General features: G+C 39.7%; 1 protein-coding gene across 7 annotated transcripts in view; it reads left to right on the top strand.

The window, feature by feature from the left end:
• The first annotated feature begins 1,892 nt into the window (after positions 1–1,892).
• WARS2 (tryptophanyl tRNA synthetase 2, mitochondrial) overlaps positions 1,893–26,635 on the top strand; it is a 44,011-nt gene continuing 19,268 nt past the window's right edge. For 3 of the 7 annotated variants that reach the window (XR_010026690.1, XR_010026689.1, XM_063148444.1), the window contains exons 1-2: positions 1,893–2,014; positions 21,354–21,611. Coding sequence is in view for 5 of the 7 variants with exons in the window: in XM_063148444.1 (XP_063004514.1) it covers positions 1,961–2,014; positions 21,354–21,611 (312 nt within the window). In the remaining 2 variants the exon portion in view is untranslated. Of the gene's footprint in view, positions 2,015–2,193; positions 2,382–2,449; positions 2,664–5,067; positions 5,178–21,353; positions 21,612–26,635 lie in introns of those variants that run through there. The other 4 variants (XM_063148448.1, XM_063148445.1, XM_063148449.1 and 1 more) reach the window with 4 other exon arrangements.

The following is a 26,635-nucleotide window of genomic DNA, read 5'->3' as shown; positions in this document are numbered from 1 at the left end:
CATGTATGTTTATCAGAATTCTCTGCGATACTAAGTCAAAGGCATTACAAAAGTCTCAAAAACTTCACCTTTTATTGTTCCATTTATTAACTCAAATTCCAATAACCTTGAAAATCAGCACTAATGCTTTTTTTGAAGTATTAACTTCATCTTCATTCTTTAGGTTTTTATTGCTGAATTCTACATAGCTTTTTTCTTCATCATTTTGACTCAAACCAATGCTTAACTTACGGTTTTATAACCACATTGTAATATTGATATTCATTAGATGCTGAAAGCTTTCTCCCTGGTAAATATACTGGAAAAGATTTTTGGTTTGAATTATCTGCAACTGAAAATTTGTCTTAATGTTTTCTTATCACATTACATCAATTTTCTTCACAACTTTTTGAAGGTAAGTTTACATTCCATTTGTCTCATCGTGCTCTTCATGGCATCAGTTTAAGACAGCTCTACCTGCTCCATTTAGTCTCCAAAAGGGAATAGTTCTAGTTGGGAGACGGGGTAGGGCAGCTGCCCACCCCTCCCACTATCAGGGATACTGCCTAATGCTCCACTCAGATCATATCTTCAGTCTCACATTAGTGGAGCAGCAATGGGCTTTTGTCCCATCATTTTTTGGTCTTAGAACTAGAAAATTTCAAAACATTTGATTTTTCAGCTTCTTCCCTAATAACTTCACTGAGTTTCACATCATTTTTGTCTAGTTATGTTCTCAAAAAACGCTGACACATTTTTGCTGAAACACTGAATAAAAACTTCAAAGATGAACATCACACACAGAAGCTTTCAGCTCGAATTATGCAAAATATTTAGTGATGATGCAAATTATTTTAAAAAATTATTTATACAATTTCTGCATTCAAATAAAAGTTCGTAAAAACCAAAGTCAATATTTTACAATTTGTATCAGAGCAGTGCCTGGGAAAGTACATGAAGATTATGCTCTTATGTACTAAGCACTCTTCACATAGGGTTTTAAAATATAAAAATTGTCACTAACCAATGCATCAAAGTGAAAATAAATAAACAGTTATGTAAATTTACAGAGGTTTAACTACTAAACCCAGATTTTAGAGTTGGGAATTTTCCATAATAATATCCCCAGTGACAGGGCTGGAGTGGGCTACTGGAAATAATCACCAGTCCAATGCACGGTGCCACTGAAAACCTACACGTGCACTTTCCTGATGGCTGGTTTGCTTTCCCAGAGCCTGCAATACATTCCCACTGTCCCACATGTTTGCAGACTGCAGAAGAGCTTGGGTTCACATCACCCGGACACTGGCAACAAGCCTTTTGTTGCTCCCCAGCGTGGGCATTGAACGGGGGAGAAATGCACTGAGGAGAAACCAGGCACCTTTTGCACAGGAGCTGACAGGAGGGGTTGATGCACAACTTCTTCAGGAGCTTTCGAAACCTCATTAGTAATTTCGGTGCTTCTCTCTTTGGTTACCGGGCACAATGGAAGTGACATGGCACAATGACTGGATCTGGGGACACGCTGCTCGGCTTTCGGGCAGAGCAGAGCAGACTGAGGGCAGAAAGCAGCTTTCGGGGGGTTTCTGCGGGGGCTGACTTTAGTTAGTTTGACAGGACAGGCACGGCCGCGCACTTTCCAGCAGCGGCCTGGCTGCGAATCTCTCCGTGGAAGAGCGGCCGTGGGCAAGGCCAGGCAGCCGGAGGGATGCAGGGATGGAGGAGGCCTCGGACCGGGCGCGCTGTTGAGAGGAGCCGTTCCAAGGGCACCCCGCAGGTGAGGCAGGAGCCATGGAAACCGGAAAGCGATGACCTTCACTCCCACACGGGCCCGTGCCCACGTCGCTGCCAGCGCCGCCCCTTCCCGGTAACCGCGCCCCGCCAGGGGCCGCTCCCGCACCGCGCCTGCGGGACATGCGCGGACCCTGCCCGGCTCCTGCCCCGTGTCCCTCCCCCCCGCCTCTTCCTTCCCGCCTTTGCCATGGCGACACCGAGTGGCCTGATCCGGGCCCTACACCGCGGGACCCTCGGCCAGGTAACCGGCCTGGGGCATCTCCCCCGCCGCCTCCCGGTGTGCCCGGCCTGGGACGAGCCCCGCGCTCCGGCCGCGGCCGCCATCCCGCCCCGTGCCGCGGGCCGGCCCCGCGCATGCGCAGAGCGGGGGGCGCGGGGCGGGGCCGGGCCGGCTCTGCCGCCCCTCAGGGTGCCGCGCTCCCCGCCGGCATTCCCGGTTGTCTGTCTGTCCCTCCCGTTCCTCGGCTCGTCCCTCCCGCTTCCCGGCTGGTTCTCGCTGGCTCCGCTCAGCCGCAGGGCCTTTGACTCCGCGGGGCGCTCGGGGAGCGGGAGAGAGGGAGGCCTGAGCCGGCAAGAGCCGGCGTTGTGGGGGTCGCTCAAGCGCTGAGGTGCTGCTGGGGTTGTGCGCGGTTTCAGCCTTGGTCTTTGCTTCTTGCCTTTCGGTTTTAAATGCACCTACTGGCTACAAACTCCTGTCTTCTGCAGCAGAAAACTTCATAAGTTTTTGAATGGATTGAATTTCTTTAATACATTTGGGATTTTCATTGTAACCCATAAGGAGCCTCCCCTCTTCTCATTTCCCCACATTCTGTTAGAAAATTTAAATAAATGGGCGGCTGATTGCTTTGATTGTGTTTTGTAAGATAACTCCAAGCAATCAGCCAGGTCTGGTAAGTATATATTCAGTGTCATCTTTGTAGGCAGCCTCCTTCATAGTTTTACATCTATGAATGGCTTGCCTTAGAAATCTAAATTTTTCTGTAGCTTGTAGCCTTGTTTTTAAAATAAGCGGAAGAATGCGATGACAGTAATACTAACATTGCATCATTTTAGAGAATGTTTCCCCTAGTTGGACAACTGGCTTTTTCATTAAAATCTTGCTTTTGGCACGCCATCCAAATCCTGAATGGTATGGTATGTTTCAATAATGGAACACATTATTCAGAATGGTTGTCAGGGTAGATATGTCTCATGTTACTTGTGAGAAGAAATAGGGTAAGCAGAAGATCAAAGTTTCCTTTCTGTTTCATGGTGTAATCTGTACTGTCTGTGATTTTGCAGCAAATGGGTTCTGTGACTCTCAGCCATGGAGTTGATATTTTGAGCACATCAAGCTGTAACACGCACTAATGCACAAAAAGTTGGTGTATATGGTAGTGAACGGGGTAAACTACACATTTGCAGGACTATTTCAGAACTAGGATTCTTAAAATTAAAAAGTCAAGGCATATTTCATTATGTTCTAGAACAGGTGATGACCTTGATTCTGCCCTTTCTATTGAGGAGGTAGAGTGAAAGCAAAAGAGGAAGAACCTGTTATGCCATATGAAGCTCTGATAACTGATATTTCACTTAGCAGCTGTGTTCTTCCTATTAGTTGTTAGTGTGAGGCAGAAGTAAGGTTTCTGCTTAAATGAATTCTGAACCAAAAAATATATGTTTAAGACTGTGTTGAATTGTAGCAATATAGAAGAGCTAAAGAATCTCAATGTGGCATCCTCAATAAGCTTGTTGGGTGTTTGCATGTCTTGAGGTGCTTTGATTTAATTTCATTTACATGTGCCTAAATCTTCTTCGGTTTCTCACACTTAAAATTTGAGTAGTTACTCTGCCCCTATAATATGCAAAGCAGGTCTGCCAAAGATACCTCAAACCACTCATTATTTTTAGAACTCAAAAGTTCCTTGAAAAATATTGAAGGGATTTGAATATACTTATCTTTCCTGATGCAAATGGTGACTCTTTTGGCTCTGTTCAGTATCACAACAGATGCCCTCCCCTGCTTTCATTCCTCCAGCAAAGAAATCTCAATTGTCTTGCATAATAAAGAAATCTGCTCTGAGTGAATACAGCTCATGTTGTATTTTAATATTTACTCTGATGTGCATTTCTTTGCCACCTCTGAGTCACCTATAAGGTCTAGATTACTTACCAGGTGCTTTATGGCCTGGTTGCTGTTGCCATGATGTCTTAAAGGTGTGATGGGTCTGAGAATGTAACTCCTTCCTGTTATTCTTAAAATGTTTAAATGTAAAATTAAAAAAAAAAAAAAAAAAAAAAAAAAAAAAAAAAAAAAAAAAACCACAAAGTTAGTGTTGGCTCACAGATTCACGGAATATTCTGGGTTGGAAGGGACCCACATGGATCATCCAGTTCAGCTCTTAGGTAAAACCCCACGTGGGGATTGAGGCTACAACCCTGGTGTTATTTGCACAGTGTTCTGACCAATTTTGTGTAGCTCAGGTCACCCACACTCAAGTAACAGCAGTAATTTAAGTTGTTCCTTTGGTGCTAAATTTGCAAGTCCAGTGTGCCGTGGGATTTTGTCCCTTTTCTCTCTCGCTTGAAGTGCCCTCTTATGTCTATCTGGAAAGAATTGTACTGGACTTGAACTAGTACTTACACTGCATCTTCTAAAGAATTGAGGAGGAAAAATGGCTTCCTTATTTGTGCTGTTCCTGTTGCCAGGTTGGACTCAGGAGTGGTTCAGCTACTACGGTAGACACTTTGGAACAGATCATGTATTTGCTGCCTGCTGATGAGGAATATTCAAATTTCAAGCTGGAAAAGTGTTTGCCTTCAAGCTTGAGCAGTGTGTCTACTGTCACCCTTATAGTTTGATGTTTAAGTGTTCAATAATGCAGTCATAGTCACCAGAAGACATAATTTATGTGGCTTCAGCTTTGTTTCACTGTAGTGCACAGTTCATCCCTGTGCTGGATTTACCATGCTGTGGAAAAGTTGCTGTGTACATTTTGTTTTACATATCTCTAGCACACAAATATGTATGCATAATAAATGTGGCTAAGAAGAAAGTAATGTTTTCCTGGGGAGATTAATTACATTTGGGGTATCTTATTATTGTTGCTAAGCTGTACATTTTGATGCCCTACAACCTTCATCTCTTGTCAACTTTCACAAGAGTGATGCATCAGAAAGTGGATTCTCTGTTAGCATTATGTGGTACAGAACTGCATCTTCCAGCCATAAGGGTTGATGTTTTTTAACATCAAAATCCTTTCCTCTTTGGTGCTATAATTTAGTCTTTTTTTTTTTTTTTTCTGGCACTCCAAGTTGGATTTGCTGTAATGAAACTCAGGACACTGACTCTAGTGCATGCAGGTCGTATAAAGAGAAAATTGGTTTGAGTCCCACTCTTCCAAGGATGTTGTTTCTACCTTTTGGTGAGTGTTGCACAGAAAATATCTCTGGTGAATGTTTAGTCAGGACCGCTACAAGTGCAGGATCTTCAAATCCAAGGAAGCCAATATAGTGGTAGTCTTAGCAGCTCATTTAGGAATGTATCTGCTCCTTTACCTGGGTCAATATCTATTAAAAAATACCACAGTATAGATCCCTGAATGTAGTTTCTCTGGTTTGCTTTACCGTTCATGACCAAAGGTGGTGCTAAAATCAAGAGGCCTTTACTGCGTTTTCCCCTGCTGTGGCAGCCTAATGAGTCTCAAGGCCAGTTAGACTAATCTGGCATGCCTTGCTCCTAACAAATCCACATTTGCTGTTCTTTTTCTCTAGTTATCTTCTAGGAAATTGCAAAAGATGGATTGTGTTCACTGAGTATTGATGCTAAGCAGACTACTTCACGGACTGCTCCTCTTTTCCTGTGTTTTTGAGGATGGGAATGCCATTTTTCCTTTTTTGGTTTTCTGATACTTTGCTGGGCTTCTGTGAACCTCAGTGATTCTGGCCAGTACTGTCAGTAGTTTAAGAGGAGATCTTCAGATTGTTTGGGTCTGGTGAAATTTGATTTACTTTTTTTGAGGAAGTGTTGTTCCTTCTGTATTCAGGTCACCTGATCACTGTTACTGTGCTAGTCATGTTAATGACTGGTCACGTTTCATATTTTTTAACAAAGATGGCTGTGAAAAAGGCAGTTAGGTAAAACTTGAAGGGTTGTTTTGGAGAAGACCATTAAAATGCTTTTTTCCCAGATTGCAAATAAAATCTTCAAAATTTTTAGCTATGGTTACCATATGGGGCTCCAGAGAAAGGAAGTAACTGAAATTACCATACCCTAATCCTTAAGGATTTCAAAGATTGTAGTTAAAACTACAGTGGGAGAGAGAGCTCAGTTTTCAGAATCGTTCAGGTGTGTTATGAATGAAATGCAAACAATTTAAATGCATCCCTGTTCCCATATTGAATTTGTTGCTGTCACATAGGGGTCACTTTGTTAACCATTAATGAAATGGGTCCCCAGGTGCATGTAACAAGCTGCACACATACACAGGTTACTGCAGCAGGTCAACTTCAGAATGCCTGTCCAGATACTTGTAGGCTGAAATTGATGGATGAACAGGCAGATTTTTAAGTGCTTGCTCTGGATTTATGATTGTGACAATCCCCTGTGTTACATCTCTTTCTTCTAGAGAGCATTAAGGTTGGAAGTAGCAAAATGCTTTTGACTGAGGGGAAAAAAGCTGGAAATGGAAATACCCTGATGTCTCCTGGTGTCCAGTATGGACTAGTTAAATATATTGTAATATACAGGAGCTTTAGGAAAGATCTAAGTGATTTGAGAAATTCTTTCCAAGTAAAGTAGCCTCTATGTGGATTCATTTGTAGAAATTGGTGCCTTTTATTTTTTATTTCCTATTTTCCTGAATTTTAACAGTTTTTACTATTGTTATTGGGCACAGATACTAAAAGATATTTAGTTACTCAGATCCTTATGAAATCAACTAGATTTAGCAACATATTCCAGCCTTTGTATTAGAACTCTGGTGTCTTCTGTTCGGTTTGGAGTGGAAGTTTTCCCTAATCAGTCATTTGTTTTTATTCTAATCACTAATAAGCTAAATAAATAAATAGGTAAACAATAGCTAAATAATATAAAAATATTTAATCCTCTAGGGAGACTGGCTTGACTTTCAGATAAAGCAGTGGAATAGTTCTTTATGCAAGAATGAAATCATGAGCTTTTGTATAATTTTCAGAATGGAAGGCAAGTTAGTATACAGTGGCAATATACGTTTCTTGTATTTTCACTGAATTTGAGATATCTCAGGTTTCCACACAGATTTATTAGACTTGCAGCTGTAGAGACACTTCTTGTGATCTGCCTTGCTTAGTGCCTTGTCAATACTGGATTTTGACCGCTGTTGTAGCTGCACAGAGAGAGCCCCACTGTAAACAGACATGAAGGATCTTTGAGGCGTGAACGGGTCCTATTCATTTCAGAATGCAGTTCTAACAATAAAGTCTGGCAAATATAGATTGTTTTAGCAGGAAACAGCCCTTTATTCTGGCATCTTGTCAGGGCTTGGGTAGAGTCCCTCCATTCTTTCCCCCTCTGGCCCTTGCTTTTAGTGTCTTGACTAAGCCTGTTCTTTCTCTTGAGGAACTTCTGAGTTTATTAACATGTTTTTGTACAGGGAGTTTAATGAAAGATGCTACTCTGGCCATTGTGGATGTTGAAGTTTGGTGTGAATTTCTCCAGTGCATATGCTGAAAAATCATTGTGAATCAGTCTGCAGCAGATCACCTCTGTCTCTAGACAGCAGACTGGGGTCCCATTTTAATGCTGGCTCATTGGCAGATAGAATTTCCATTTGCTAGTACAGCAAGTGCTATTCTAGACACTTAACAATTACTTTTTCCATGACACAAGTTGTGGTTTATGCTGTGACTCTAGGGTTAGATGAACAAACATTTTGTGGAGTTGACTCAAATTGCAGCAGGATCAGAAGCTGAAGTGAAGAAAAACCCCAAGTCAGTTAAGTCACCTTAGATCATATTTTTTTTTAGTTTTGCTGTGTTTGTACTCAGTGAATTGAAATTGTTTTCCATTTGATTATTTGAGCCCTTGACTAGCAGTATCATTCTTGGAAGCCCCAACTCAGAAAAATCACATAGCAGATTTTATCATTTTCTGCTGTATCGGGCAAATCTATATATCTACTGGATCGGATTAAATATATTTTTGCCCCTGAGATAGATACCCACCTTGAGAGTGCACTGAAATTCTTGCTGCATGGGAGAGGAAATAGATACATATTTGTATATATGTATATATACATATACATATGTATACACGCAAAAATAGATGATAAAATATATATACTTACTTTTTCATTTCCCTCATTCTTGTGCTGAAATGTGATGATTGCTACCAGAAATGAAATATCTGCTTTTACTTTTAACTTCAAGTTCTTTGAATTATGCTAGGGCCTGCATCTGTTCCTTGGAGCTGGCTGAAGCAATAGAGTGGTGAAGTTTACCCAATTGCTTCAGTGATGTCTGCACAATAACTGAATGAAGAATAAGTGTTGTGTGAAGTTTAAAAATAAGGGTTTCCTCAGTTTTCATGGTGTTGCATGTAGTTCATGTTATAAGCCCTTCTATGCTTCATTTGTATTTGGATTACACTTTCATAACTCTTCAGACTAGGAATTTATTTTTGTTTAGACTACCTGTATTGTTTATGGATAAGTGGTTTGGAGCTTTACAGTACAGATTAGAGGGTGAATTAAATGTTTCTTATTGGTATTACAAAGTGTGGTAAACCCATCTCATTCACTTACATAGGTGGGTGTCAATATTTACATTTCTTTGCAGAAAGATCCTAGGGTTGGATAGGGCTATATTTCCATTTTTGAAGTGCAGATTTTCTGTAAGATTCTTCCAATTCCCAAAAGTATTCGGAAGCTGAAAGGAGATGAAATTGCATGCATTCTCCATTCTGACAGATGGAACATGTGTTGTTCTGAATCCCATCATTGTTGTTTCTGATTGCATACACTCTGTGACAATTAATTATTGTATATTGGTCTGCATAGTGTTGTCCTCAGTCTGGCTGACCTGTTAATCTCATTTGAAGGTTGTTGGAGAGCATTAAAAAAGAAAGTAAACTGCAAAAGTCTTCACAACTTCCTAGTCTCACCATCATCTTTTCCTTTTGCCAGGTGCATAGTTCTGACTTTGAAATCTGCTTGTGATAGCTGTGCCTTGGGGAAGATATAGTAGTGTTTCCATGTTAATAAAAGATTCCAGGCTTCCTGATGATCTCACCTAAGATTCACATAGCAACTGTTGCTGTCATTTGCTTTCACACTTGTGGATGCTCCAATGTCCTTTGGCAGTGAGATTGCTAAATGGCTTGTTTTGTCTTTATACATTAGTTGGGGGCAGTTCTTTTCAGAGATTCTGCCTTAATCCTATGTCTCATGGACATTCACTTCTCTGCTTACCAGCATTGCTTTTTACATGAAGAACAGCAAAGGAATACAGGGAGGTACAAACTTGTAACAACAGAACCACGTTATGCTATCCTTCCTAAATATAATCTTTTTATAGCCACATCAAAGTTACTTTCAAAGGTGGTCTTTGACTTGTCCTTGAATTGGGTTATCCATTTGCAAATATTTTTCTTGAAATCACATACTTGCCAAGATGTGGAAAGACTTTACTTAATAGGCATCCATAGGGTGCTTTCCGTTTGCATGGAAGAACAAAACAGTTTCAAACATTTCAAAGCCTCTTTGTTGCTTATGTAAAGGGAATGAGAGGTCCAGCCCTCTGAATTCCTGACTGAATCTCATTTTGCATCTCTGCTGGCAACAAATTAGCCCATGTAATTTCTGCAGTCAAGTTCACATTCTGCTCTTCATGCACTGGAGTGTTTTGTTGGGTACTTTTTTTACGATATCTACATTTTAGATCTTTGCAGAGTTAAAGCAATGTCAGCACTCTGACTCTTGTTCATCAAGCATTAAGCCAGGTCACAACAGCCAGAGGTGCTGTCACTCCCTCCAGAGGGATGTTTTCACAGTTGACCATGAAACATTGTAAGTCTCCAGTATTCAGAATGCTTGCCAGTACCCAAAGAAAATGAAGTATTGTACATCTCTGGGATACTAACAGTAAAAGCAATTGGGTTTTTTGACACTGATTTACTCCATGGGATGCATCCAAACTGGGAGTTGGTGATTTTCCTGGCTTTCTGTGGGCCAGTTTGAATAATACAGGTAAGTTAGCAAGGAACATATCTCATCTCATCTCATCTCATCTCATCTCATCTCATCTCATCTCATCTCATCTCATCTCATCTCATCTCATCTCATCTCATCTCATCTCATCATCTCCTCTTTAGGACCAGCAAAACAGTGAGTGTCACACACTAACTAGGGAACTTTTCATTTGATGTTTCTAGCCTCAAGCTGTCTAATAAGCGAGTCACAGCTTGATGTCACCATTCTCATGTCACTTGGCTACATTCTCTTGACCTGAGCACAGATGAACCATTGTACCCCTCATCCATTGCTCATCTGATGTTTGTCCTTTCTGTGGAAACAGCCCAGCCTGATGATTTCAGGACCAACCTGTGCTGTTAACAACAGTTTAAATGTAGTCTGTGAGTATTGTCTAGCTCCAGAAAACGTTTTTTAAATTCTCTAGAAGTCCCTTATGCAAGTGTGATTATTGTCTAAAAAACTTAAATTCATGGAATTCTCTCCAGCATAGACAAGGAGGATCAGCTGTAGCATTTTCTTGGTGCATGTGTGCTTCATTTGGGAATTTACTGGGATTTCCACATTCTAAGGCCTCTCAACATCCATCAGGTGGTTTTAAAACTTTTCTATTCACCTGAGATAAATTTCATGCTGTGACCACGAGGTGAAAGTTTTTGAACAGCTGTGTTAATTTTGGCCCCATGTGAAACAAAGCCAACTTTTCCGTGCTACAGGAAATTGCCAAATAAAATAATGGAGAGGAAATGAACTACTCTTTGAGTTTCTAGGACAATATTCTGAAGAAACATAGTAATTCCAAACAAAAAGTATTTTTTAAAAAATATCCTTCTAGATGTAAGTTGATATTCTTTGTTTATGTCCCACAGGGCAATCTTAGTAGCAAGCTGACTCCTCACTTAAAGAAAATATATTAAAAAATGCAATAAAATCTCTTTCAGCTAGAGGTCAGAGAAAGAGCAAGAGCAATCAGATGATTTTAAGAGATTTGGATACTACTGTGATCAAAAACATAAAACTTCTCTAATTTCTCTGTGAGGGAAGTATTTAGTTGGGGGGGCATTCTTTAGCCTTTGTTTTGCTTCAAGATTGTTAACGTTTTGGTACTTAGAAGAGTGTAATATATTAAAATCACAGCAACCTTTCATATATCAATTAGTCTATAATTTATAAATATATTACACTTTTCACTGCATTTTGATAGTTCCACATGTATTTTGTAGCAAAATAAATGCTAATTGTTCACTTGTTGCTATTACATTTATTCTGTTGAGCAATGTATACTTCTAATTGTGGCCATGTACCAGTTTACAGGTGTTAAATGTTAACTTGTATTTCCCATCTTTCAACAACATGGAATGGTTTTTCAAAGCTTGTCAGTGTTCAGCAGCCGTCAGTGTTCAGCTGCTATCGGTGAAAAGGCCTCAATTCTTGCATTTTTGTTGAATGCAGTTAGAAGGACTTGAAATGCCATGAGATCTAATCTATCTAAATAAAATTCCAATTCCTTTTCCATCCTTTTTGATCATCTCACTTTGACTTTAATCATGCCTATGTAACATTATGGGCTCAGAGGGCTAGAACAGACCCTGTTTGGGGTGATCTGGTGTTTCCCCTGGCCCAAAATAAAAATTAAGTGCCCATACATCTTTATCAACATACAACATATTTATTTATTTATTTATTTATAACAAAAAACCTCTCTAAGCATTCATCTGAAATGCTTTGTTTTTTCTTACTCTTGGAAACTTTTTTTACATTTGGTCTGAATCTTTCTTACTTCATCTTAAGCTCATTGTTTAATACCTTTTACTTTCACGGTCTTCCTTCCACTAGACTAAAAACACTTTGGACTTTCCTCTGTAGTCTTTTTTATTCAGGTCATTCATTGGACTTGATTGAACTTCTGTGGCCTCTTTTTACCACTCTTTTGAAGACAGGACCTAAAACTATCCAACTTCTGCGTCTTGAGGCCATCCTCATCCTGAGTAAAATGAGCAAATTGTTTTCTGTCTCCTGGATTTTCATCCTATTCATATATTCCTGTGCAATTTTTGGTGTAGTTTATAAATGTGGTGGTTTTGCAGCTGCATGATATTGATTCATGCTCACCTTTTAAAATATTACAAACCTCAGACCCTGTTCTGTAGTTGCCTTGACAGCTGTTCTCCTTCCTCTGTTTGTGTGGTTGAGTAGACTTTTCTGTATAAATCTGTGAACTTTTGCCTGGTAAATAGCATACTGTTTTTTCAGACCATTTCTTTGCTTTGTAAAGATTATTTTGAGCCCTTATCATCCTTCTAATTTTGTTTTGTCTGCAAATTTAATGAATGCTCCATTTCATCATCTAGATTTTGTATTTTGAGATACAAAGATATCAAATTTACCAGCACAAAACCCTGAAAAACTGTATTTGATATATCTTTCCCCAACCACTGTAAGCCATCCATAGGTGCTGTTTTCAGGATATTTTTTTCTCCCCAGTTTCACTCCCAGCACATAATATTGTATTCAAGGTGCTATTTCTCTATCTTGTTGGAAACTGAGATAGTATTGGAATTAAATGAAAAGTAGGATATAACCTTTAGTATTTCATTTCCATTCTAGCATCTCTTGTGCTGTTGCAGGCTATCAGTGTTTTTGAGAGGCACCAGTTCTTGAGAAATACCACTGTCTTCTGTTATTTCTGTAATTTCTTCGCAGTTCATTATTTGTTCCTGTATCTTTCCAGGGACTGAAGTTGAGCTGACTGATACAGAGTAACTCCATGAGGTTGCAGAGTGGAACACGAGGTTCTCTGTGAGCTCCCAGGCCTGGTGCTTCCATGCCAGTGTGCTGTGTGGGGCTGTATATGGATCAGAAAAATACCAGACCTGATGGGTGCTTTGAGCAGCTGTTTCCAGGAAGCACCTGTGCCTGAAAACTTTAGTTGTTACTGGTTCAACCACATTGTTCAATGAACTTTTTATATGGATTTGTATTTTAAGGGTGTTCTTCACTGTGTAGCAAAGGTAGGCCTGCTTATCCCTTTCCTTTTCCCTGGCACCATCTCTTCCAAGCAATGCCTGCAGTACTGGAACTGTCAAATTTTCAGCTTTTGAGCATTGAGTGTATCATCTGATGGTTTTGGAAGCAGCATGTATCAATCTGACCTTACTTTCCTGCCTTGCCTGTCTGGCCAGAATGTTCCTGCTGATGGTTCAGGCTAAGCTCCTGCTGCAGCTTCCTGTCAGTGAGGCACTAATTACCTTCCTTATGTCATAATTGTTAATAAATATTATTATAAATTCTTTTAGCCTTTCACCTACCCTAGGTGAAATGAACTCATAAGATCTGCAGTTAATGTCTATGTTTAGATAGTTTGATTGAAGAAACTTCATTGCTCCAGCTTTAAAAAGGCAAGTAAATGGTTTGAGAATCATCAATCAGGGTTAAGGTTGCATCAGGCACCATGTGAGGCCATTAATTGGAGTTCTGTGCACACCCTTGAAACCCAGGAGGTGCAGAAGTAGTGCATGTTTCAGTGTGTGTTGGACCTGCTCTGTAGCTGGGTTATGGCTCAGCTCTGAACAGGAGCTCTAACATGCTGTCCTTCAAGTTGATGCGGAGAACTGTAAGGAGCGCAGCAGGAAAAATGAAAACCACCAGGCTGTGTCCTTGCTCAGGAAGGCATTGTGGTTTAGGGTAAGGTTGGTGGCCACTGTTGGCTGCGTGCAGACCCAGTGCTTGGTTCCTCCACCAGCTCTGCACGAATGTTAGCACAGGTTCTTGTCCCAGCCCCTGCAGAGCACTGGAGCCAGCTCTTCTGAGCCAGGAGGCTGCTGGCTGCCTCCAGGCCCCTCACCAGAGGTTATTCCCTGTTCCACTCCCCACGGTGGGGAGGGTCCGTGGCTGCCTCAGGTCTGGAGGAGCCCTGTGGTGTGTGGCGGCAGAGCCGTGGCAGCCTGGCTGTAGATAATGCTGGGGTCTGTCAGTGCAGCTGTCATTAGCACCCCGAGTGGCGCGTGGGGCTCATAAAGCAAATGAGAGAATCCACTTGCGGGATGCAGCGAGCCACATGAAAGGAGCCATTTGCTGAGTCATCTGTACCAAGGCAGCGTGAGAGGGCAGCCTAACCCAGCCGCAGCTTCGTTGAGTTCTTTTGCTAGCCCTAGAGGGCAGAGTTAAATTTATAGGGTGGGGCTAGTATGTGCTGTAAATGTTCCTCCTTCCAATGTGTTTTTCATTTGAAATATAAATATTAAAGTCCTACTGAAGTTTGAGTGCATTTGACATTCAAGAAAGGGATACTAGGCAGTTCTGTTTAAATCTTAATTTAGTTCAGTTTCTGGGCAATGGGTTAATCTTTACTCAGAAGCTATTTACCTGAAAACTTGCTCTGGTATAAATATGTTCCTTTCTAATTTAATGTTAGATCTTTAGTCTCTCATTTTAAGAATTAAGCGTGTTGAAATAGCATTTGCACCAGATGAATTTGACATATTAAATTATCAGATCAAAATAAGCATGTTTAAAAGTTTCTACAGCAAGTTTGCAGAGAAGTAATTGCATTAAAAACAATAAAGGAAACAAAGTATGTAATACATATGCTGCTCCTAAGTTTCCCTTTTCCTTCATGTTTTCTTCTTTCTGTAACAACATTAATACTTAAATTGTCCCAATTAGGCTTTAAAATTTATGCTTTAGCTTGTAAAATGTGACTCGTCTGGCTTCCCTTCATTTTGCTGCTTAATAACTGTCTCAAGACATGTTTTGCTAAGCCAGTGTTAACAGATGAGCATATTATTTTAGCAACCAGAGCTTTGAAGTTGCAAAGTATTAATAAGGGAAATAAAAAAATTGTAGACAGATGCAAAAGATGCAGTAGTTGGTGACTTTTGTCAGCCAAAGAATTTCTTTTGTCTCTGAGGCTGGAGCAAGGTTTTGGTTGTGTTGTTTTCGTTTTATTTTTCTTCCCTTTTTGATGCCTGTTGAGAGGATCTTCATGTTAGAATTTTCAAATTTTCCAGTTTTTGTGTTCTATGCATGTCTGTGTTTGCTTATGCTGCTCTTTCTTCCCTTTGACTTCCACATTTTCTTTTCATCTGGCAAATTTGAACTCGCTTCAGCTTGGGACAGCTGGGGCAAAATGAATCCCCACGAATAAAATTATAACAAGAAGAGCAAAGTCTGTGAATGATCCTTTGCTGTTTCCTGAGCCATTCCAGCGTCATTAATCAGCGCTGGTGCTGTGGAGCCTTGTGATGTGTTATGTCGCCAGCACAGCAGCTTCTCCGTCCCTTTCCCCCACCCCCTGCGTGCCTACACAGTGGGGAAAACTAGAGAGGGAAGCCATCAATCTTCCCTGTCCTACATGTCAGCAGTGATTCTCCTGTCGACTTCCTGCTCTCTCTGTCGTGCCCACCACCTGTGTTTAGAATTAGCTCTGATGCTGTGGATCTCACTTGGCTCTTCACCTGTTCTGCCCCGAGTAAATGGCTGTTCAAATAAAGCAGAGCAGCTAAATGCTGTGGCATGTGAATGTAACCATCGCTGTGGCTTGGGAGGTGATTTCTGTTGCAGCTGCTCTTGTAGTACTGTCATAATTTTCTGTAACATTGTGAGGTTTGGGTCTAAAATCTCCTGCTTTTGTTTCAGCCCAGGGTGAGTTTGTGAGTCAGTATTATATAGAAATTAAAATATTTATAAGTTATATTATAGATGGAGGCATAAGCCTATCTCTCATCTGTTAGGCTGCTGATATAAAGTCATTAACAAAGTCCAAAGAAACTAGTTAGTCCAAAGCTTTGTCCTCACCTTCAGGCACTCCAAGGATATAATTGGCAAAAGCCTCCTTTGAATTTGATTTTGAAGATGTGTCTGTCTCCCTATGACTGGGTAGATGGAGAAGCTGACAGGCACCGCCTCTGTATTTCTAGAGCAGGATTAATATGATCATTTAATGGTTTGTTGTGTTAAACAATAGGTCTTAACTAGACTCCAACCAGCCACATTTTTATGTATGCTTTTATGTAATTTTATAACATGCCCGTGCCAAAATAAAAAGAGAAAACAATCCTGAGAATTGTTTGTTTACTGGCAGCTTTCTCATACCTCCTTGAATGGGCGCTACATTTCTCTGGTTTTAAAACCCAAAAGAGACTAAAGCATAGGCATAAGGTTACCCTATAATTGTAGCTTGTCTGCTGTCATTTCAAGTGTGTGATGGCAATATTTATGTGGAGTTGTAAAGAAGAGAGATTCTGAAAACCTAAGTTTTGTGAATGCTTTCACTTGATTTTATTTCTGTAACTCTTTGTGAAGGGGGAACTATTTTACAACTCATTTTACTACATATTTGAGATGCAGTTTTTTCTTGACTGTACCAGGCAAGTATGTGTATCCAACAGGTAAATAAATTCTTGTGTTCAGCAGTGTCAGAATTCGTAAAGCTAAACATGAAATGTATAGCCAGGATACCAAGAATTGTCTGTAACATGGGATGGTTGGATCTGCATGGATGTTTTCCTTTATCAGCTTCGGTGTATCTTCCAGTTCTGGCACATCTATCTCATGAGAGGGAATTATTGTGGTTTTGACTGCTGAATTGAGTCCTTGACAGTTGTAGCTCACCTTCCATACAGAGAAAAACTCTGCTTTGGTCCAAGAGAGCAGAATTGGACTTTTGGAAGCTGTCATCTTTTTTGTTTTGCATTGAAAATGGCTATCGCCATGCTACAGGATGGCAGGATGAGACTTTAGCCATCCTACTCTGGGATAAGGATGAAATGCTTATTCCTGATTATTTGTGAGCATTTGGATGTTGATATCTTTTCAGTACAAGGAATGGCAGTTGTTGATCTCATGACAAAAGGAAGGTTAGGTGAGAGAACACCTGAATCTTAACAGGTTTGGGACCAAGCTTCATTCGGTAATGCAGCTGAGAAATACACTGTGGTGTTTAGAACTGCCCTGCAGAGGTCTTTTAGAGAGAAAACAAAAGTAGTAGGTGCTAAGTCACCTGTCAGATGCAACACTCGTAGCAGGCATGAGAATTAACGTGCAGCACTGCTGGTGTAGGTGCACACACCACACAGAGTTAAACATACGAACAGCAGGCTCACACTCTGCTTACTACAGATGTCTGAATGAGTGAGTGCCTGTGGGCTGGAGCTGCATGTCTTGTGGCTTTCACTCTGCTCCATTGGGAAGTCTTCACTCCTTTTGTTTTTATCCTTTTCCAGCTCCAGTACTTTGGAGCACACAGCTCCCATCCCCTGACCTAACAGCTCCATTGAAGTGCATTCCAGCCCCATGATTTCATGGTACCAGGCAGAAGTCCCCTGCCACGCTGCTATGCTGCCCGCTGCTTCTCACGGAGTGAACAAACAGGGAACATAAACTCTCTCCAAAGGAGCAATGTTCTTTGTATATTTTTAGTGCAAGAAATCCAAGATTCATTTGAGGGTGTTTTGTGTGGGCTTTTTTTAATATAGACTTTTGCTAACACAATGGAATATTTCATGCCACCCTGTTTGCTGTAACTTCTCGTGCTTTATGTTGTTAAATGGAATCAAAGGAGTTAAAGATGAAAGACTCCTAGTCAACTGGTCCCTCAGCTGGGAGCCAGAATGGGTTTGTTCTTTGTAATGGATTTGCTAATGCTTTACTCAGGTTCAGCATAGCTCAGTTTTCATTATTGGAGTTACTTATTTCTGTGAATTCTCTACTTCAGGTTAAGTAATTGCTGTGCTTAAACTGAATATAATACTGCTACTGTTTGCTTCTAATGTTTCACTTGCTATTTATTGACCTTATACTGAACAAACCTTTTGTATTTGTTTACCATTTGAACGTACAAAGCACCATTAAAGATATCATGCTTGCCTTCACAGGTATTCTCTTTAATGGATAGAGAACTTGATTCTTTCTTTATATGAAACTGTGTCCATTTGACATTGTACATTGTGTATTTTCTTTTCAACACGTAGTGTGTCACCAGATGCTAACTTATGTAGTACTGCAACAAACCTACCTTTCATTAGCTCATTGTTAGCCTTTGAATATTTGGAGTAAGTACAGTATTTGAACATACAGTTTATGCTGAGACACTGATGTCTTATATTTTCTTGGTGAAAGACATTCTCAGACTGCCTGTTTAAATGTCACTATTGCATTTTTATGTATTGAGTGTATTATACTCACATTAAGGGACACAATTTTGCCAATACATCCAATATGCTCATAATAACATTATCTACAAACTGGACAGTGATCTGAGAAGTTGAAAAGGCAGATAATGAACCTATTATGGGACACATCCAAAGCAAGCACTGCAGCTGCAAGGGAACTGAGTCTGCCTGACTTGGGGACCAATAAAATTTCTAGACAGAACTGTTCTCCAAGGGCTCAGGGTGTTGGCACTTCTTGGGTCAAGGTACCGGCATATGAGCTGATCTCTGCTGAGTGCACAGAAATTCCTGTGCCCTGGTATGACACACAGTTACCCCAGGGGGTAGAGCTGCTCCTGCACTGAAGTAGCACCAGCTTCGAGTCCCAGGGAAAAGAAGCAGTAACATCAGGAGACATGACATGTCAGGTGATGCTGTCTTTTACTAGACTGAAGTTGGAAGATGTGCAAGTTTCTGTACTATGTTTTAATTTATCATCCTAAGATACTGTAATTGATGTGGGTCTGTAGTGGATTTCTGGCACGATGACATTTCTTAGCTTTTATAACTGTGCAGGTAGAAAACATATTTTGTATGAAGTGACTGGAGTCAAGGCAGTAATAGCTTAATTAGTAATAATAGTAATCATCTTAACATGGCATTCTCTGTGCCTTCTTACAGTAAGAGCTGTATATCAAGAGCTGTATATAAGAGCTCTTTGGGGAAGCAAGGGGTGTAAAGCACAAGTGGAGGAAGAAATGAATGCAGGAGGGATGAAATAAGAAAATGGAGAGACGGGCTCTAAGAATTATGGTCTGTGAAGAAGAGTGTTGTTAAACAAGCATATAAATGGGCACCAGAAAACAACCAGTTCTGTGGGGAGAAGTGATTATGGGAAGGAGCATCAGGATTTGAACTTAGTGAGCGGAGATACAGACGTGAAGGAAGGTTATGTGCTCTGACAAACAACCAACTGTTCTGGGACCCCAGCAGGGGTAGAACACCATGTTGCTGGTCAACTATTTCCTCCCTGACTTCTTATTATCTTAGTTAAGAAACATAGGAAGCAAAAAACAAATGTTATGCCTGTGAAGTACCCATTGCGTTTCCTAGCAGCTGCTCTGGGCCTGTAGTAATAGAAGTACAGCTCTGAAGTCTAGTGAATCCCAAGTTTCTATAAGACTTCATCTCATTTATACACATTGGAATGTTGAATGCCTCCTTCTGCAAGAGAGCACCTGGCCCTTCTCAGTGTTAACAGGAAGCTGGCTGCAGTCCTGGGCCAGGTAGTGGCTTAGTGGGAGGCGAGTGGATTCTGTGAGGGATGAGAAGTTCTCTGATATAGGTTCCTAGGAAAACAAGGAATCAAATGCCAAGTGAGAGATTGAGTATCATAACTCCATTTTTGTGTAATGAAGAAAATAAACATATGGGTGGGTGGTCAAGGACTGAAACACAAGGACTGGAAGCTGGAATTGCTGTTGGAAGAAGTGGTGTGCTTTTCGTTGCTTCAAGTGACTACCTTGAAGCTCCTGTGCTGGAGCTTCAAAATACTTAAAAACTGAGTCAAGAATATACTGGAAGTCAAGAAGATATTTGGGATTGGGTGAAGGGTTGCTATCAAGACTTAAATGTGTAGGCATTTATGTGAGCAGAGGAAGTTAGCATGACAGCTAGCCCAAAGCTGCTCTTGGTATGTCAGCACAAACACTTAAACATTGGGTAAGAAAATTGTTTTGATTTGAAAAACAAGCTTACTTTAGAAGAAAAGAGATTTTTCCAGCAAATTTAGAAAGAAATAGTCTAGGCTTTTCTGAGCGATACATCATGCTTAAAATTGGAAAAGTCCTATTCCACTTGGAAATACTTTCTCATTAATATTTCTCAAGTCTGAGTCAAAATGAATTAAGTCAATTCAAAGTCCTTTTTTTAATAGTTAAAAGTAATGGTACTTGGTCTTGACTTTTACTGCCATTTTGTGTGGTTTAATAGTTGTGTGACTTTTTTTTGTCCCACACATTTGTAAGAGATTCACAGAAAAGAAAACAGACTACATCAGTAAATAAATGCTTCCTGCTAAGTTATAGATGTTGCTCATAAAACTTAGCAGGAAAAAAAACGTGCAGCCACAGGCACAATGAAGTTGATGATCCTGCCACACAACTGAGTCTGAGGATTTGTATTGTATTTGCTGTGATGGGGAGGGACCCGCATTTATAAATTGAGCGGTCTTGCACGCTCTTGCAACTTGGCATGTTGCAAGCATTTTCACATAAAACATTGCTGAGCTACTTCTGAATATGGTGGAATTCTTTGGGAAGGTCAGGGAGGTAATTGATCATATGCTGACAGCTCAGGGCTCTGAGAAAATGGTCAGATGGAGGGCTGGGATGCAGGAAAACAAACTTTCTAAGATGGTAACTGTCACTTAGCCAAGCTATACATGTTTCAAGCCTTTTAATCTTTGCTCACAACCTCAGCTTCTTAGTCTTTTTTTTGTTTTTGCTGTTTCTCTGTGAACTCTTTTCCAGTGTTGGTCCTGATGCATGAACAGTATTCCAAGTGCAATCTTGAGCTGTAGCCGTGTTTCTTTGTAGAGATCTTTTAGAAATTCTATTGCTACCAAAATGGGGAGTTTCAGAACTTTGATGATCTCTTTCATTATTCTTTGACCTTTGGGTCAAGAAGTAGGTTTCTTTCAGGAGCTGCTCAAAATGTTCTTTGCAGCTAGAAAAATAAGACTTCAATATTCATGGGAGTTAAGATGGCAATCTACTGGGACATTGCATGAGTTTACAACACAAGTATTTGAATTTCTCTGCTCTGTGACCCTAAGTTTCTGTATCAGAGTGGATATAGAAACTGAAGTGTGGATATAGAAACTAAAGAGAAACATACAGCTTTGGTGCAAAAGAAATGGAAGAATCTACCTCTTGCTTTCTGAGACCAGCTTTTCACTAATCTTGTTTACAGCTGTTTTTTTTTTTTTTTTTGCATATGCAATCTGACAGATTAAAATTGTGGTAGTTGTTAATCTCTTTGCTGTAAGATAGAGTATTTAACTGACTTACTGCAATTATTGATTGTGAGGTCATTTATACATTAATACACTGAGAGGTGGGGAGAAGAGACAGGCATAAATGAGGCTTTTAAAATTACTTTAAAATACAAAAGAATCTGTCAAAAAAATGTGTGTGGTAATCTTGCCAATGCTTTGTCACAGAACATGGTCATGGATCGGATTTTCTCTGGTATCCAGCCGACTGGGACCCCTCATCTGGGTAACTACCTTGGAGCCATTCAGAACTGGGTGAATCTGCAGGAAGAGTGCAGCTCAGTGCTCTATAGCATTATGGACATGCACTCTTTCACCATGCCCAAGGAGCCAGCTGTCCTGCGCCAGAACATCCTGGACACCACTGCTGCCATCCTTGCCTGTGGGATTGACCCCAACAAGTGTCTCCTCTTCCGGCAGTCACTGGTGAGTGCTCCTGTTGTGTTGGATTTGTTTCTGATTAAGTGGCTTTCCACAGGTCTTAATGAATGAGTGTAGGATTGCTGAACTCCTTAATCATGTTTGTGTTGGTGGACCTAGAAAATGTTAGCAGTGTTGGATTTTAAAGTTATCCCTTGCTGCAGTTTTGAAATTGTGAATGCTGCAACCGTGACTGAGAAGCCCATTTAGGGATAAGTACACTAAATTTCTGAAGCAGAGCTAGGAGTTTGTACAGATTATGAGTAATATACTTCAAAGACCTCTTAGAAGACCACTAATTTGTCTCTGCGTCACTTTAATCACAAAAGGTTAACTCATAAACACATAAACACGGCCTGTGTTTATGTGGAACCATAAAGGTAAGGAAAACATGTTTCTATGCTTTTTTATCAGCCATTGCCACTTACTCTGCCAGCTGCACAGTAATCACAAAGTAACAGGTGATTAACATGGTAAGTTTTGTATCAGTTCCACCATGATCATCAGGAGGTTACATCTTCTCTGGGGCTTACTTTCCCTTCTTTGCTATAACCTCCTTTTCATGCGGACGCTTTTCTATCTGATCTGGTAATTCATGTATGTAAACCATGTGCTTCTCTGGACTACCCCAAGGGGTACTGGGCTTACCTTCCCACTTGGCATATAGCTATCACATGTTACATTTTCCTGGAACCCAACTTAGTTTCTTGCTTAATGAACTTTCTGTTACTGACTCTAAACTGGCAACGTTCTGTAATTTCCACAGACACAGATGTGTCATAGCTTCTGCTCTTGTGAGGACACCCACAAGTATCTTTGCAACAGAACTGCAAAGATGATGTGCACACAGGATCTGAATTTTATCAATGCAAGCTGAAATGGTATTGTATTCTCCCTTTCAACATGATTCTTTACAGGCAGAGTTTCCTGGGGTTGTTAAACTGTAAATGGCAATCATAGCTCTATATCCCTGGTGAATCATGAATTGATGAAGACAGATACACTTCCTGCTTCACTTTTCCTCTATATTAAAAAACCAGTCTAAATAGATGAGCTCAGAATTCTAGTGGAAATATGTTTCAATAAATTCACCCCGTTTTTTCAAATTTGTTTATAATTTTAAATATGTTACCAGCTTGGGTTTTAATTTTCCTGTACTCTAACTTGTCAGCTCAAAATGATGAAGTCATTAGCTGGAATAATCGCAAGGTGAGTTCCAAGCCAATGATGCAGTAAAAACCAGTCTAGAGAGGTTTTTTTCTTGTTTTCAAGCAAGTGAACAATTCAATTAGTTACAACACAGGATCAGTGACTAGATACACAGAGAAAACTCTTCAGCATGAAGGATAAATGCTTTGCAGGTTATGGTTAGAGAGGAATAAAGTGAAGGTTTATGAAACTGCAAGTGATATGTAGAAATTGTTTTGTCCACTGAAGGATGTGAACTGACAAATATCGAAAAAAGTTAAAACGTGGAAGATTCAACACAAGCATAGCAATGCATCTCACAAAATCCACAACTGGGTTACAAAACCCCATGACACAGGATACAATGCATGCTGAAATTTATATGAATTCAGAAAGGGACTCAACAAATTAATCTGAAAAATTGCTTTGGGACTGTTGCATATCTGAGCAGTCACCTCTACAGGAAGTGGTGAAACCACAGATGGGAGAGTATCCATGCTTTTCTGTACTTACATTCTTTTTTTTTTGTTGATTTCTGTCAGAGGTGGATATTTGATCTGTCCAGTGTTGCTTTTCTTATATTCCTATTGGTCTAAAAGCTAAACTTGTGCTGTTCAAGGTCTTGCTAAAAGCAACACTCAGGCTTCCCTTGAAGCCAGCAGATTATCTGTGAGGATCTTACATTGCACTCAGCCACAGAAAGTATGTTGTATCTTTCAAAATATAATAATGCAGAGATTGAATCTTTGAACCCCCAAAGAGAAAGTGTCAGACTCAGGAAATGATGGATCTTTGTGCAGTGCTTCTATAGTACCAATACAGTCAAAAAACAATGAAAACCTAAAATAGCTAAACTTGAACATGTTTTGCTTTATCAAACAAGTTTCCACCAAATATGATTCAGATTTTCCTTATGGTGGTTAGGCTGGCCTCAGTTAAATAGACTTTAATTTGCCTTTTTACCTTAATTTTTCTGTGTCCTTATCTGTCCAGATCTAATGGTCATTGTTCTTACTAAATCTAAACCATTAGATTTAAACATTTGAGCCATGTCTGATGTCTTGAATATTATTACCAATACTTACCACACAAGTATCCATACAACTTTCAGAAATTACTGATTCTAGCATATTTTTGAAAGCTCATTGTCATACTGCAATCAGAAGAACTGTTCAGTTGTTTGTGAATATAGACTGTTTCAGGACTGGTTCAGGCTGAAGTCTGCTTCCCCAAACCAAGTCTGTGCAAGCTGTATGAAGTGGTCAGGTATACCCAGAGATGCACTGTGATCTGTTACATTTACATAGGCAGCACCAGATGTTTCTCTGGAAGCAATTAAAAGGAGTATCTGCATGCAGCTCTTGATGTGAGGAAAGGAGACAGGAACCTTGCTAATGTGATTATTGTTTTAGCATGATAATGAAATAGTACGTTACGGAATGTCATAATATCGAGATGATTGTTCCTAAAAATGAAGGTGTAAGATGGATTACAGCTATTGCTAATCAAGAAAGTTTATTGCTGGATTTTGATTGGAAATTTCTCAGATTTCCAAAAAAAAAAAAAAAAAAAAAGGAGCTGACCTCCTTTTCAGCCACTGTAGCAGTCTCCAGGGGTGGTCTAAAAGAGTCCCACTTTTGTTTACAAACATTTGGCTGAGGTGTAAAGCAAAGTGACCAAAACTGATTGTGTGCTGAAATAGGGTGTGTGTACTTCCAGAGATAGCAGGAAAGCAGTGAAAATCCAGCCACAAATAGAAAACTGGATTAGGTATTTAATTATGGACAGAGCAGTTTTTTTCAATAGCAGATCAAACTGCTGAATGAGAATTCTCAGTAGCTTAGCATGCTGTAATTTTTATTGTATTTTGAGTTCTATCTAGAAAATTACCTAATTTGTAGATCACAGAAATACTTCTTTAATTACTCCTGAATGACATTTCCGTTCTTTTTTTTTAAACAAACTTCATGCAAAAAAATGTATTGTTTAGAAACTTCTAGTTTTAATCACCAAAACCCACCACAACTAATGACTTTTTCTGTACCCTGATTCTGTAGCATTAAAGCAGAATTAAATTCTTGCACTACAGAAGTATGCTAGTAGTGGTAAGCCCCACTAAGGGAATTGCTCATGCATTCATTCATGTAAATGCTGTTGTGTCCTCTCACTTTCTCTAGATTACACTGGCTATGAGTAGTCTAGAATTGTTGAAAAAGGCTTGGGTTTTATTGTTCTTTGCTTGTTTGTTTGGCTTTCTCTGTCTGTATTTTGCTGTTTGTGTTGCTTCTCTGGAATATGTTGGCCATATGTGAAAAAATATAATGCTACTTGGTTTCTCAAAAGGCCTGTGCCTTTTGGTAAGGGTTTCATTTATTTTACTTACTTAGGCTTTTCTTTCAAATCTCTAATCCAGTGATATCTGAAATACCTGCCTCCAAAGTTTTCACACACTTTATCATCCTTTTCAATACAAGCAAGGGGCAAAAAGCTGAACAATAGGAATCACAGACTGACTGCTGGGAGAAAGTGTGGTGAGAACAGATCCCTCTCATGCCTATACTAGGTCCAAAAGGTGCTGTTATGATAAGGATACAGGTGAAGTTCACTTGGAATCCCAGAACAGATTTCAGTGATGTCCTTGCCTTTCAATTAGAATTATATAAAAGTGACAAATTTTGCATAGGCAAGTTCTTTATTGTGTTGTTTAGAGAGCATATGGTTTATGTTCTTTTGTATTGGATTTACAGCTAAATTACCTATAAATGGAAAGTGCTAGTAATTGGATGAAAATTAGTTTTGTATGCTTCAGAATTTACCATTTATAGATTATATTGTTTTAAAGCATGTACAAACAGTAAGTTAATGGCTGGCTGTATGTTTGGTCTTAATACATTGCAGTTCAACAAATATCTCCCACACTTCCATTACCATATAAAAAACTTGAATTCCAGCCTAGGGAAGTAGTGGCTACAAAGAACGAGCGATGATAACTTGAAAATATTTAGAAGCAAGAAGGATGGTGATGAATAATTAGGGTAGTGTTTGGAACCACATTGTCTGTGAAGGGTTATAAACAAGCACATTTAATTAGAATATCTAGAAAAACAATTGTGGTGTATGTTGGACAGTAAAATGGCCTCCCAGTGAGAGAAGCTCTTTCATTACAGCTTGTTTAATTATATTTTCTCAAGTAGGAAGTTATAGAAAAGTGACAATTCTAGTAAGAATGAAAAATAAAAATAAATGCATATTTCAAAATAGTGCATTTTTATTTGGAGTACAGCTGCAAGATGTATGAAACCCTCTTAGAGAAAATAATGTCAAGATATGCTTTAAGTGGCTGCCTTTGCCTAGGGGGCATAAAAAAGAAGTTATGGAATAATGACTTATACAACATATCGTGACAGTATTACAAGAAACAGAAAATATATTCCTTAAATTGTACCATAACTGATAAAAGCTGTAAGAGTCATCTTTCATAAAACTTAGATCTTTTATTAAAACCAAAAAGGACTATGGGGGGGTAAATAAGGAAGACAGTATGCAATCTGCACACGTGGTAAACTTACATGATATAACCCATTTTCTCTGATTCGTGGTGGGTACACTACACATTTCAGTTCTTACCCATAACCATCTTGTATCTCATCTGCTTCACAGTCAAAACAATATTGGAAACTTATTTTGCTTTTATGTGGTCTCAGGCTGTTCTTCCTGTCCACCTATCTGTTGTAGCAGACACATGCTAAATGTCCCAAGGGAAACTAAAATTCCATCAGAGTTGATTCAGCAGGCAGTGCTTGATACGCTGCATGAGCACTTCTCTGAGGAGTCCTGTGAGT

This window comes from Melospiza melodia, chromosome 2, assembly GCF_035770615.1.
Source record: "Melospiza melodia melodia isolate bMelMel2 chromosome 2, bMelMel2.pri, whole genome shotgun sequence".
Classification (NCBI taxonomy): domain Eukaryota; kingdom Metazoa; phylum Chordata; class Aves; order Passeriformes; family Passerellidae; genus Melospiza; species Melospiza melodia.
Note: the sequence above shows the minus strand (reverse complement) of the source record. Positions and strands in the feature narration are given on the sequence as shown.